A 14,815-nucleotide genomic window follows, 5' to 3' on the forward strand; every position below is an offset into this window, starting at 1 on the left:
CAAATCCGCTTAACCTCTTCCAAGAGGAAACAAAGTACACTTACATAAAAGTGGGATTTGGCAGGTAAGTTTCACTAAGAAACAGGGCCAACAAAGAGTTAAGTTACAGAAGAAATAGGAACCAAGTGTACAGGCTCTGTAGCCACTCTGAGAACAGACCGTTGGGTGTTCTGGCCTTAGTGAGTGCCTGGAGCCGACCAGCCTTCAGCTATTACGGGTACCAAGGTTTTTCAAGGATAGAGGCTATGCAAGCTTTGCAGTTTTCAAATTTGGAATTGACCATTAGCCAATATATAAGCTTAAAAAAACACAAACTACTGTCATAACGAAATCTGAGTAAGCCAAATTTTTTTAATGGAAAAAAAAAAAGCCCCTATTAGGAGGAGGAAATGAGCCAAACTTGGTTAAAGTCTAGCTTCCTTAGCTAGATACACTGCAAACCAAGGCAGCAAGTGCTTTCCTGCAGTTCAGCCAGGACTCTGGGAATTGCAAAACAAAGGCTCATTATGAGGTCATCGTCAGTAACCCGCCAATCAAGGACAGGGATGGTCAACTCCCTACTTGTCTATAACAGCAATTCTCACACTCCTGGAAAACCCTTTATGCTTATTACTAAGGGTCTCAAATAGCTTTTGCTGATGCGGATTAGAGCTACTGTATTATAACTTAAACTGAGAAAATGTTAAATCTATCAGTTCATTTAAAATATAGTACGGAACTCATTACAACTGTATATTAATAACTATCCAACATATCAAGTTAATACATATCATCATAGTAAAATCTTGGTTAACTTTTAAAACTTAATTATTAAATCTACAACAAGGATGAAACCCTGAAAACATTATGCTAAGTGAGGCAGAAACAAAAAGACAAATACTTATGACTCTACTTATATGAAGTGTTCAGAACAAACAAATTCACAGAGAAAGTAGAAAAAAGGTTACCAAAGGCTAGGGGAGGGAAAGATGGGGAATTACTGTTCATCGATATAGATTTTCTGTTGGGATGACCAAAAAGTTCTCCAAATAGTGGTGCTGGCTACACTATTAATGGATTTCATGCCACTGGACTATATACTTAAAAATTAATAAAATGTATATTTTGTATTATCCATATTTGACCACATGAAAAAACAAAGCACAAGGCTATGAGAAACTCTCAGACTACCATAAATGAGGAACACTGAATAAAATAACTAACCCGCATTCTTCAAAACTGTCAATGTCATGAGACATGAAAAGACAGAGGCAGCTATGGAGACATGCCACCTAAAGGCAATACGGGTTCCTGGGCTGGGTCTAGACAGAAAAAGTGCACCAGCAGGGAAACTGGTGAAATCCGAGGTTGTCTGCTTAACAGCAGGATACCAAGACTAATGACCAGTTCTGATACGCGTTCTATGGTGATATCAGATGTTAACATAAGGGGAAGCTGGGTGAAGAACATACAACAACTTTGGATTATTTTTGTTAACTCTTCAAAGTTCAAAATTTAAAAGAAATAAAATTTAACTGTTTAAACACCCTCATAAGGTCAAAGTTATGTATTCACAGGAGGAGACAAGCCAGCTTTGGTCAAAGTCCCTCTGGTCACAGAGAACCAGCTTTCTCAGACAGAACGACAGCAAACCACGGCAGTGAGTGCTTCCTGAGTCCAGTCAGGACTAAAAAGGTTCTGGGAATTGCAAAAAAAAATTTTTTTTAATTTTTATGAAATTACCAAGAAATCAATCGAACAAAACCAGGAAGAATTAACTTGGTTTGTCTAGAACTGTGGTTCTTACACTTCTTGGTTTCAGAAAGTCTTTGCAGTATTAAAAATAACCTGAATCTCCCAAAAGATTCTGTTTATATGAATCATACCTATCAACGTCTCCATTCATTTAAAAGAACATTAATAAACCCATTACATGTAAACATTACTTAAGTTTAATGAAAATGATGTATTTTCCAAACCACAACTTCACACAGACCAAAGGATGTCCACTTGATGAACTGATTTTTATAATGCAATCAAAACACAATGCCAGGACCCCCCCACCCAAAAAAACCTAACAAACTAAAGAATAGAAAAAGAAAAAATGAGAAAAATTACAAATAAGAGAAAGGGAAAATGGGAAAAAGAAAAAAATCAGGGAATAAAGAGAAAAAAATGGGGGAAATAAACAAAACACTGATAAAACAACAATCAAAAAACCTGACAGGCAATACTGAATAGAAGAAGGAAATAAGCTCACTCGGGTCAAAGTCTCTGAGGCCCAGGCAGGCAATGATTACAGGGGCTGGGAACTGCAAACAAGGGTTCCCTATGAAGTCATCGCAGATAACCAGCCCAAGACGGAGGACAGTCAACTCAGGTTTTGTCTACAACAAACGTTTTCCTCACTTTTTGGTCTCAAGAACTCTTCACATTCTTAAAAAATGTATGGAGGAGTGCAAAGATCTTTTGTTGATGTGGGTCATAGCTATCAACAGTAACCTTATTAAAAACTGAAACTGATTTTTTAAAAGTATTTTTATTCATTTAAAATAACAACAAACCCATTACCTGTTTACACAATAACCGATTTTTTAAATGCAGAAACTATTTCTAAAACAAAATGAAATTCATAACAAGAGTTGCACTGTTTTATACTCCAAGACATCTCTTTAACGTCAAGTTTAATGAAAGAGATATTTCTTGTATTTGGTTCTGCATTCAGTGTTTCCATAGGTTGGTTGAAAAATACAAAAATCTCATTTTACACAGATGTGTAGTTGGAAAATGAAGTTTAATGGCCTTTCAAATATTGAGGATTTTCTTCTTTGATACTAGACCAAAACTCCACAAGTGGTTGTTTTCAAAGGCTAGTTGAAATGTGCAATCTGAGATTTTATCAAATGAATCTTTTGTGTACTTTTACATTAAAATCTATTGGTCACCTTGCACTGTGAGTTGCTCTTTTACCTACTGATAACCGAGGAAATAACAAGGAGATCCAACCAGTTCATCCTAAAGGAAATCAGTTGTAAATATCCACTGGAAGGATTGATGCTGAAGCTGAAACTCCAATATTCTAGCCACCTGATTCGAAGAGCTGACTCACTGGAAAAGACCCTGATGCTGGGAAAGATTGAAAGCAGGAGGAGAAGGGGACAACAGAGGATGAGATGGTTGGATGGCATCACCGACTCAATGGACATGAGTTTGAGTAAATGCAGGGAGTTGGTGATGGACAGGGAGGCCTGGCGTGTTGCAGTCCATGGGGTCGCAAAGGAACGACTGAACTGAACCAAGGAAATATTCCTTCACTGACTATGCAGAATTTCCAAATACTGGGATTTCATACAATATCAAAAAATCATACTCCATTAATCTCACCACCGATCTATAAAAAAAAAGTGTGACAAATGCAAGTTTTCCAAAATTCTAATTTTTGCTTGAAAACTTGAATTTTACCACTGGCAGTGATGACAGGCTCACTCTGTTCAATTTCAAGAAGACGTCCACTAAACACTGAAGTACAAATAACTACAGTTTGTCCATCAATTGCTATTTCAAGTAAAAATGATCCTCTCAGCTGGGTCGGCTCCAACACACAAGAGCATTTTCCCCAGACAGGTGGACTATGGTAAAGAGCAGCAGTGCTCCATGGACACTCTGCATTTCATCACTTGGAATATCAGAGACCTTTACTGTAGGACTGAGATTTAATTAAAAAATGATAAAAACACCTAACACACAATTTTCAGTGCTTCATCCAGGACATTCTTAAGTGATAATCAGTTGTTTTTTTTTTAAACCACGAGTGTGTAGAGGAAAGCCATGACTGACCACCAGCAGAGTCTGGTGCCGCTACCCTGATTTATGTTACGGTGCCAGCAGTTTTCTCTGCCGCTCACTGCTTCTGTACCAACAACGCAACTGGAAACAAAGCTGCTCCAGGAAAAACCATGAGAGCCAGAAAAGTCATTCAACCCTTTGCATATTTACCACAACTTGTGTTTTGTTGCTGAGCATTCCCATAAGAGAAAATATTTTTTGAAGTGTTGGTGCTGGTGATACAAGTTGAGCCATGCCTATATATCTGCTCATTTCTAAGGTGAAAGTAAAATTCTATAAACAAGATATTAACTCAGTCTTCATGTTTGCAGCTGAATCTTTCTTTTCATCCAGTGTTCATTCAGGAATGCCAGCTGTTCAAAACTTTTTATTAGTCTCTCAGCTATTGGGTGGGCTTCTCTGGACGAAGCAATAACTCTCATCCTCTAAGAGGCTTCAGTGACTTTGGCATTTCTAGCTGGAAACGCTGGAATAAGTTTTGGATTTTAAAGAGACTGTGGTATGTATGCTTAAAACACGTAATTCCTTTCTCTTTAATCTCTGACAACTGCTCTTGAATGATGCTGCAACTTAACTGGCACCCTTGCAGTAGCAGTTGTAGTGTTAAGTTGCTCAGCCATGTCTGACTCTTTGCAACCCCATGGACTGTAGCCTGCCAGGTTTCCCTGTCCATGGAATTCTCCAGGCAAGAATACTGGAGTGGGCTGCCATTTCCTTCTCCAAGGGATGTTCCTAACCCAGGGATCAAACCCTGGTCTCCTGCATTGCAGGCAGATTCTGAACTGTCTGAGCCAACAGGGAAGGCCAACCGGTACCCTAATACTACATGAAAACACTAAAAATAAAGTACACACAGTAAGCTACATTATTAGCATCTATAAAGATAAGAAGATACCTTTCATTATGATTTCATTAAAAATTTTTTTTCATTTCTTGCTTAGTTTTGCCAAGTTTTTTCAGAGTAGATCCCTCCCTTTCACTTGTTGATAACGTTTCTAATTGCAGTAAACAGAGCTAGCAGCTATGTTTGAGAAAGCAAAACTTCCAACCTTCCTTTTTTAAGCCAACAATTCATCCTTAAATATAAGAAAAATACTATGAATTTTCCTCTATTTTCAAATAAAACAGAATTAAGACTAAAGTAAGTTATAAATATAATTTTAAGAATTGTTAGTTTCCTCCAAAGTTTTTACAAGTAAGTGCTGGAAGTTGTACTTACTTCACCTTTGTTTCTTCACAGGTGCCAGGAAAATGCTGAGATTTTAAAATAACTATTCATTGGACAATAATGAGGTTTACAGAAATTACAGCAAGTACACTGCAGAAAGCGGTGCAGAAGTGATGAGAACACATCAAGTTCATCAACAAAAACTTCCGTATTTACACCTTAAAGTACTACCCTAAAAATTCTAGGGAAAACAAAGATAAAGCACACATTGAAAAAAAAGCAGCACATACTCTACTAGCCAAGAGTGATAACGTCAATACACATCACTTAGCCTCTGGAAAACACTGTCTACTGGTGAGAGAACGAGAGCGAGACAAGCAAATACAGCATGAACGTCACAAGGAAAATTATCTGGATTTTGTATAGCACCAATCAGGGCTTAGGGACCCCAACGGTCCCCAGACTACACTTTGAGAACCAGCACAGTGTTACCAAAAGTATTGTCTCCTCAGATCTCTCCCAAGACACGGTCTGGAGTTTTGGCATTCCTGATTGCCCGGAGCTAGCTTAGACCCTGTCACCAGGGAAACTGGGATGCCAAGTCAGGCTTCAGTGAGGAAAGTGGCTCCAGAGACAAAAAAAGAAAACGTTTTCCAAAGCAGGGAGCTCTTAACTTTACACAAATCAGAGGACTAGGAGAAAGAAAGGACTGGGTGGTTCTGGGATTCTATACGTGAAGAAGATCTCAGAGTATCAAAATTCCTCTTCTGAGCCAGGCCACAAAAGAGGCACACAAACAGGTAAGGCAGTGGGACATGGAGATGAAAACCCAAGAAGGACAGTGATAAGGAAGGAACAGAGTTCCAAGAAACCAAAAAGAAAAAAAAAAAGGAAGTGAGACAAGTCAGCAGAGGGGTCAAAAGGAAGAGGAAAATGCAGTGAAAGAAATATTCTGAGATGAGCCCTGCCCGCCACAGGGGCAACATGAGAAAACTAAGCAACTTGCTGCTCGGATAAGGCATTTAGGCTTTAGAAGCGCAAGCGAGGAACATCAACAGGAGCCAACTGAGACCAAAACCTCGGCTCAAGATTCAAAGTCCACAAATCCACAGGAACGGCTGAGAGGTGGCTGTCACCCTCCCAGGCTCCCAAAGGGGAGGCTTTCTTCTCACTTCAGAAAAGCCAACAAAGGTAACAAGAATCTGCCCTGGCAGGCCCCTCGGCTAGTGGAAAAGGAACCTAAAATCACCAGCTGCTAGGTTCCCATGTGGTCTTTAAGAGAAACAGGGAGCTTTCTCTTGCTGCCAAAGGGTAGACACAGCTCGTGAAGAAAGGAACCTGAGGAAAGAAATCCAATCCCGGCGCTAGGTGGGGCCTCCTCTAACACCCAGATCTCAGCAACTCAGAAAAGCCGGGGTTCCAGGGACTAGATCCGGCCTTCCAGCCAATGAAGAGACTGCACACCCACCACCACCATTCACAACACAGAAGTACGGGCCAGCAGAGGGTCGTGTGTTTCTTTTTCCTTTAATCAATAACGCTGCCTAATATTGGTATCTTATCAGTACCTGAACTTTAAAAAAACTGCTTTCAAAAGTATATAAACCTCTCCAGTCAGTCAGTTCAATCACTCCAACTCTGCCACCCCATGGACTGCAGCACGCCAGGCTTCCCTGTCCATCACCAACTCCCAGCACTGGCTCAAACTCAGGTCCATTGAGTCGGTGGTGCCATCCAACCATCTCAACCTCTGTCGTCCCTTCTCCTCCTAAATCTCTCCAACTGCATCCTATTTTCTTTCAGATAGCTGACTGGTAAAATTAAAAATAAAAATTTTAAACTCAGAAATCCTAGGAAAAGCACCTATGGAACCACAGTCAACACAGAGATAATCCAAAATATTTCCCTTCTATCAACCTGGAGTTGCATGGCGCTCAGACAAAATTCATTAAGTTGGTCAACCGAAACAATGATGACGATAATTATTACATCCTGTCAGGCCCTATTCTAAGTGCTTTATGTTTATTAATTCTTTTAATGCTCACAACAGCTATACCTCTAAGACAGAACTATTATAACTCCTTTTTCTTTACAGAACAAACAGCCCCATAGGGACAGAGTAAGCCCAAGGTCACAGCGGGGCCTATCCCAAGATTCCAGCTCAGGAACTCTAGCAGTAGCGCCCACTCTGACCACAGCGACACCATTGGAAATCCAAAGGCGCTGGGATCCCCTTTCAACTCTGCCATAAAGTCAACTCCATCAGAATGCTACACTAGACCAAAAGGGCCCTGAAGGGCCCCCCTTCCTGTGACTGGAGAACCAGTACCTCAGACTTTTGTGGGCAAAGCAAAGCAACAAGCCACAGATGTTGCCAATGCTACATGCAAAGACAATCAAAATGTGGCCATCTGTGGCGAGGAGGTGGGGACATGAGGGGGTGAGGGAAAGCCAGCAGACCCTCAGGTCTAAAGAAGGTAGGAAAAAGGGGGTGCCCTGCATACTGGCAGAGAAGGCAATGGCAAGCCACTCCAGTACTCTTGCCTAGAAAATCCCATGGATGGAGCAGCCTGGTAGGCTGCAGTCCATGGGGTCGCTAAGGTTCGGACACAACTGAGCGACTTCACTTTCACTTTTCACTTTCACACATTGGAGAAGGAAACGGCAACCCACTCCAGTGTTCTTGCCTGGAGAATCCCAGGGACGGGGGAGGCTGGTGGGCTTCCGTCTATGGGGTCACACAGAGTCGGACACGACTGAAGTGACTTAGCAGCAGCAGCAGCTGCATACTGGATCATCAGCACCCACAACAAAACCCTTCAGTCATATGGTACTCAGGAGAGACAACAAGGAGACCATGGCAGCAGCGACAAGGACAGAGCTAGAGCGCTGCTTGCAGGTAGCTTCACTCATTAATCACCAGGCTGTAGACTTGGGAGCTTTCTTAGTGGGAGACTGAGAAAACAATTCAGCTACATCAGCAGCACGAGCAGTCCAGTCGCAGGGGCCTCAGAATCCTGCTGTGTCTCCTCCCTGAGACTGATTCCCTACTGTGTTCAGGAAACGCCAGCACATGGTGACTGAAGTCTCCCATGCTTCCTACAGGTACCTCCATCAAGGACAACCAAACTGTTCCCCATGGCTGAAGTACCTGTTGAACTGCCAAAGACCAAAACCTATTCTCCCTCCTTTTTTCTTCTCCAGTGGGCTTGGACAGACAGTTCCTATGTATGCACCAATCCGAAAGGTCTGGGGTCTGGTTGGATTTAGCAGCCAGGTCACAATAGCCAGGAAGCAGAAGTCCAGATTCCCTTCCATATCCACAAACCGGGAGCCAAGCACAGACCTCCTGGCCAGGTGGAAGGCCTTCTGCCAAGCTGTGAACTGCAAAGAAAAGAAGCTGTACCTCCGAGATGCTGGTGAAAGGTGTGTAAGACAAAGCAGCATGAGGTGTGGAGAAAGCCCACTCATTGGAGAGGCCCAGCTCAGAGACCAGGGGAGGGAAAGGGGTTGTTTACAGACATCGTCCAAACTCATGCCTCAATGAGCAGAACCCAGAGGAGGCAGATCTTTGAATCACCAACTTCCCAAACAGCACAGAGGAAAATAGGCCGAGGTGGCTCAAAACCAGCTTGACTGGTTCTACAGAGACATCGCTGGTCTGCTCCGCCTTCCTTATGTTAAAAAGAAAAACGTGGCTTGGAGCCAGTCGTTGAACCCACCCCTCCCCCACCCCCCACTGTCCCCAGGATCGACCTCACCCTCCCTCCTACCTACCTGTAACTCTTATGACTCTGTAAGCCTAAAATCAGTAGTTAGATGCACAAGATGAAATATACTGATACATGTTTTTGCCCTAAGAACTCGCCTGCCAATGTAGGTAGGAGATCCAGGTTCGATCCCTGGATTGGCAAGATCCCCTAGAGGGCATTGCAATCCACTCCAGTATTCTTAACTGGGAAGTCCCATGGACAGAGGCACCCAGTGGGCTACAGTCCACAGGGTTGCAAAGGGTAGGACACGACTAAAGCAACTTAGGGAGCACTTACCCTTTTCTAATGAGAAACAATCAATGGAAGTAAGGGGGAATGAGTGAAGAACTCCCCCACAGGGACCAAGGAAACTTCAAACCCTCCAGAGGTTCAGGTGAAGGGATCCAGCCTATTTACACGGCCCAACGGAGAGGCAGGTCTAGTTGTGAGAAGGGCCTGGGATCCCTCCTCCTCCGACTGATAACTGGAAATCGAGGCGCCAGATTTCCTCCTGGTGTTTTTTCAGAACCAGAGGTACCATCTTAAAGTCTAAAAAAATAGCAGGGAAATTCCATAGCCCACACTGAGAGGGCTGTGGTGGGGGAGTGACAAGAACTTTCAGAGTTAACATGGGGACAGACGGCCTCCTCCCAGGCCACAAGTGGGAAATGGGTGGCTTCCTCCCCCATGGGGTTTGTAAAGGCTTACTCTTCCCATTGCTGAGACTGAACGGGAACCTGCAGAGATAACACTTCAGTGACTCACGCCTGTTTGATGAAGGCTGGGAGAAAGCCCGGAGAATCCAAGTTTCAAGTGCAAAATGTACAAATACTGGAATCTACCATGGAGAAAAGGAAACCCAGCCACCTATCTGGTTTGTCATTCTGCTGAACTTCCACTGAAGGAGGAAGGGCCAGGTTTAAACTCTACCCACCCTTTCCACATCCCTCTCAATCTGGGGTTTGAGAGGAAAGTGGCAAATAACGGCAGCATCACCATGACGAAGAAAGAACCAAAGGCTTTCCATAACTCCTCTCAAAGAAGAGGCCTAGTGGTCAGCCTATAGCTTAACCAAGCGGAAGGAGCTGGGGCCAGACCTGGTTGGCTGCAGGAAAGCCTCATCAGGCAGCCTCAGAGAAGGAAGGATGACCACCCTCCTCGCCCTTTCCAACTGCTGAGGTTACCTCATCCCAATCCATTAGTGGGCTTCAAAGTGCTGCTGGGGGAGTCCACTTAGCAGAGACGCTATCATGGAGCCAAGGGTGGCGCCCAGCCCCCACCTCGCTTGTCGATAATGGGCCACAAAGTCTGAGGCTGAGCTGCACTTTAGGCATAAAATATTTATTTAAGTCGACATAATACATATGTAGGAGAGTCATGGAAGCTCCTGGGAGAAGAGAAATGCCAGCTAGGTGGCTAAGTGCTCAGTGGGAAAGAGTTCATGAAGGCATGGCTTAGTCCTGGTCAAGTGCCCACTGAGAATTAGGTTGTTCAGTCCAAAGGGGAAGCAGTATAGTCTGAGAAGTTTTTGACTCCCAAGACCTCTAACCATGCAAACCTCTCAGAAAACAAATTCTCAGTCTCTCCCTACCTCACAGGCACCAACTCTGTTTAAGACATTTATGCTGAAAAAAAAAAAATCAGGCCCTGTCTTTGGTCACCATGTAATATGAAGCAGGCCAAATCTCAATGACTGCCTTGTATCCATCTTCTTAGCTGTTTCCCAAAGTCCACAGACTAGAGAGAAATTATTACAATTTACTAGGTAGTTACCTTTACCAGGTTCAAAGGCTGTAGTGTGGCAACTCTATGAACTCTAGGGTCTACTAGTGTCATTGCTCTAACCATGCCTCTTTCCTCATTTCAGGGGTAAAGCAGAAAGTAAAGACTACATGGTCTGAAATTCACCCACACCTCTCACCAGAAGGCAGCACCACCAAGGGCCCCTGCCAGAGTCAAAGGGCAGAGGTCAGAGTCAGCACCCAGAGCACGGGTCTTGCCGCACAGCTTGCAAGACAGGGAGTGAAACGAGAGGGAACTGAGCTCTCGCCGAAACAACACTAAAACCAGATTATTCAGTGAAACATTCAGCCAGAATCAACCCTGGGAGCTATGAGTAGCTATGTGTGTTTGGAGTGGCTCAGTGGTTCTTTATAGGATCCTAAAAGTTAGATCTGCTCTCTCACCCAGACTTCCAAACTCCTCTTCCCAGAATCATCTGAGAGAATAAACAATGCCACGTACTCCCTGGAAGGATGACAGAAGCCCCCGCCCTCACCCACCGCAGAGCGGCAGGGGCATAGGCAGAGGCAGGGCTGGCAGTGAAAGCCTCCTTCTTTCTCGCAGAAGCTCTCCTTTATGGTTCCCGAAGCCCAGAGGTGGGGGAGGCCTAGAGCCATGCAGGCCTCCACCAGGTATTACAGAAAGCGCTCGCCAGCAGCAGGTGGACACTGCACGCTGGACCACTCTGCACTTGCCTGTTTCTGCTGCTGCTGGCTGGAAGACAAACAGTCATCCTGCTGATTGCTTCCTCCGCTGCCAAGCCTCCAGGCCAACAGAGCCATTTGGAAAAGTGAACAGAAAGCTCAGCTCACAGATTAAGAATGCCCCAAACTACCAGACCCAGGTTACAACCCTCCTTCTGCAAATAGAAGAGTCCATGACTGTGAAAAAGCATATCTGCAATCAGGTGCCACAAAAATCACAATAACGGCAGGGCTTAACTTTCTTTTATCTCCTCCTTTCACTGTTAGAAGCAAAGTCGACAGCAAACAGGCAATGTCTCTGAAACACCAGGTTTATTTTTATGCTTCAACATTTTCTCTGTGTCTATGTGTGTTTAATTCAGATGTGATCAAAGAGCTCCTAGAAACAGGTTCTCATCAGCCACACATTTTAAAGAAAGGAGAGAAAGACCGAGAAGAGACTGGAGTTTGAAGACAACCAGTAGAGTCTGTTTACCTGTTTTTCAGTGAAACCAATTTAAATAATTTAAATCTAAGTAAGGTAACAGAGGACCTTTGGGTGAAAGAAACCAACCCAACCACATCCCTTGCTTTTTATCTCGCAACATTAAGGCTTCCACCACAACCACTTTAGTTAAACTCGCAACACAACCAAGAAGAGCTTTCTGGTCTCACCTGGTAGCATGATCTAGTCCAAAAGAGGCCAGTGCTTCAGGCCTCTCTGGCCTTATAACCCGAAGAGCTGTTACATGTTTTTTCTTGTTTTAAAAAATACCACATCTGCTTGTAAGGTTTTTCAAAATCTGTGCTTTTTCTAGGATAAGACTTAATATCAAGTCCATAGTGGGACTACCCTGAGAATGACAACAGAAGCAATGAAGTGGCTCAGGGGACCCTAAATCCACAGAGTGGAAACAGGATGAGTAATTCATAATTTGGAACAAGATGACAACGTATGCAGCCAGTTCTCCGCACAAAGCTATCAAGAAGCAGCTTACATTCCCACATGGTTCACAGAGTTTGGCTACCATAAAATCGGTGGGAGACGAGCACCAGGTTCCCACAACATGCTCAGGTGTGTGTGAGGCCTGAAGGGAAGAGAGGAAATCAATGCACACATCACAAGAAAAAGACCGTGGCAAGAACACATGTATACTGAGCAAACAACACGAAGAAACCACACTGAGGCACTCAGTCACTCTGCTCTGCCGAGCACAATGCCCCCACAGCCTTGCTGAGAGAGCAGGCACTCCACCGCCACGCCCCAGATGCCTGAGGGTGTCAGTCAGTCACTTGGCCGCCTCCTACCAGCTCAGAATCAACAGTCTGGGAAAGTCCTCTGGCTAAGCAGGGTTTACCTGCTAAATAAGGTTGTGACAGGAAAAGGAATGGAGCAGGTAACCTCGAGAGGGCCTTGAGAAAGTGGTTCCCAGGAAGGAGAGAAACAGCTGGCATGTGAGGGCAAGACTGAGATGGAGACCATGCTCCTGTTTCTAAAGACCTCAGTCCCATGCCAAACCCAGTGATAAAATGGAACTCAACCATCTCTCCCTCTCAACCTGTTTCACCCCCTAGAAGCAGTCAATCAGTCCATAGGTTATGAAAGGGTCAACCACTGCAGAAAAAACTTATCCAGAACTCCTCTTAAGTTCCTGACTGTCCAGATGACAGAGACTGAGGGGCTAAGAAAAGAGAAAAACATTGGAAAAATGAAAAGAGGGAAAAATTTTTTTAAGATGTTAATGTTGATATGCAAAAGGAAATAATATGCAAGAGAATATAACAGTGGTTCTATTGCTCTAGCCAGAAAGAAGGGAACAAGAGGAAAACATAATGAATGTAAGTAACAAGAGAAAAGGATGCAAAAAAGCACTGCAAGCCCCACGGGTGAAGAGCTCTTTTTCCAAGTTGAGTTTTTTTTTGCCTAGTAAAGTTCTCCACCAGGAAAGGTGTGACAGGCAGGGGACTCTCCAGAGCAGGCAGCAAGGGACACTAGAGACGGTGAAAGAGAGGGGAAAGGTGGAAAGTGGACGCCTCTCGGCTGAGATGAGATGGCACAGAAAAGGCTAAGGCTTGGGTGACAAATGACAGCAGTGATTGCCAGGATGAGGGGAAAGGGAGCAGCTCAAGAAACCAGCATGCAAAATTCCTGGCCCCGGGAGTCACAAAGGCTACCCAATCACAAGGGGATGGACAGGGGCATACGCAGGGGAAATAAATATGACGTGAAGAAGGCTGGAGAAGAATATGGAGATGAAAGGCAATCCTGATTAAGAGGAAAGGTACTAAGTAAGATGGGGTGAAGGCAGAGAAACGGGAAGGCAATAAGCAAAGGGGAAGATACTAAGTGACAGATTCCCGAGTGAAGAAACAGGAAAGCATCACGGCTTGGCTTGTGTCGTGGTGTAAGAAGACAGAAAGGGAAGGACCAGGATGAAGCGAGGTCTGGGAAAGGACCGCGCAACAGGTGGCGTTAATGGAGTAGGGCTGAAATAGTGAGTCTTTCCCTCGGCAGGAAGAGCCCAGGGAGAAGGCTTGTACAGTACTGGCAGTGAGAAACAGGAGGCCAAACCAAAACTTAAAAAAACAAGCCCCAGAGGAAGAGAACGTGAGGGATCTCAGGACTCTGAAGGGAGGGAAGACTGGAACCCCGGAGACAACCTGTGGGAAAACTATGCGCATGACAGCTGTACGGGGAAACACGGAAGCAACAAATGCCAGCGCGAGGCACCAGGGAGCTCCTGGAGAAGAGAAGGGAAAGTGATGAGCAAAGAGTAGGCGAGCGATTTGGAAAGGTGATGAGGGTGGAGCTGGTGGGTTGCAGGCAAGAGGGCGCGCACACTGTGGAACGGGAGGAGGCAGGGTAAAAAGCCGGGGAACTGACAGGGGACAAGGATCGAGGTCACAGTCCGGGGCAAGGACCCTGAGGGTAACAACTGGGACTGGAAGAACCGGTGCGGGCGGAGGGGAAGCGAGGCTGGAGGGATGGAGGAAGAGTGGACAACGATCTGGGGCAAATCGCAGGGTGCTGGTCGAGGAGCAGGAAGGTGGCTGCTTTCAGCGTGGGTGGAGGAAGACCAAAAAGGCCCCTGAGAGAAAAAGGGAAGAGAAGAGGAAGCTGGGGAGGTAACACGGAAGAGCGCAGGAGGGCGGTGAAGGGAGAAGGGCCGGTGGGGGGGGTGGTCGGCAGAAAGACAAGTGTGCAGCTTGGAGTCCGGACGAGGTGGGTCCCCGGACAGGACTCTCGGAAGGGAGGTGTACGGGGCCAGGAGCCAGATGACAGGGCAGCCGAGGCTTACGGGATGGCAGCCGGGGCACGAGGAGAGCTGAGGAGGGAGGAGGCTCTGCAAGGTGCAGGGGCCCAGCCAAAGAATGTGGGGAGCCCTCAGGGCTCCTTACCTGCTCGGTGTCCCTCTCGTTCAGCGTGGGTAGGGGGGTCCGAGCGCTGGACATGGCGCCGGTATCTCAAGGGAGGGAAACCGAGAAGCTTGGAGGAAGGGAGGGAAGGGAAGGCGCGGAGCCCGGCCGGGCGGGGCTTCTCACAGCAGGAGCACCAGCCGCATGGGCCCCGGCCGGGGGTGCGGGGAGGCCGGGCTGCCGTTCAC

The 14,815-nt window shown here is 45.5% G+C and overlaps 1 protein-coding gene across 8 annotated transcripts in view; it reads right to left on the reverse strand.

Annotated features, from left to right (window-relative positions):
* MARK2 (microtubule affinity regulating kinase 2) overlaps positions 1 to 14,815 on the reverse strand; it is a 56,006-nt gene that overhangs the window by 39,198 nt on the left and 1,993 nt on the right. For 7 of the 8 annotated variants that reach the window (XM_055415680.2, XM_055415679.2, XM_055415675.2 and 4 more), the window contains exon 1: positions 14,610 to 14,750. The exons of the other annotated variant lie outside the window; for it this stretch is intronic. In XM_055415680.2, the coding sequence (XP_055271655.1) occupies positions 14,610 to 14,663 (54 nt within the window). In that variant the 5' untranslated portion in view covers positions 14,664 to 14,750. Of the gene's footprint in view, positions 1 to 14,609; positions 14,751 to 14,815 lie in introns of those variants that run through there. 8 annotated transcript variants of the gene reach the window in all.

Source organism: Moschus berezovskii, chromosome 25, assembly GCF_049115385.1.
Source record: "Moschus berezovskii isolate FMDL1 chromosome 25, NW_MosBer_1.0, whole genome shotgun sequence".
In the NCBI taxonomy this organism is placed as follows: domain Eukaryota; kingdom Metazoa; phylum Chordata; class Mammalia; order Artiodactyla; family Moschidae; genus Moschus; species Moschus berezovskii.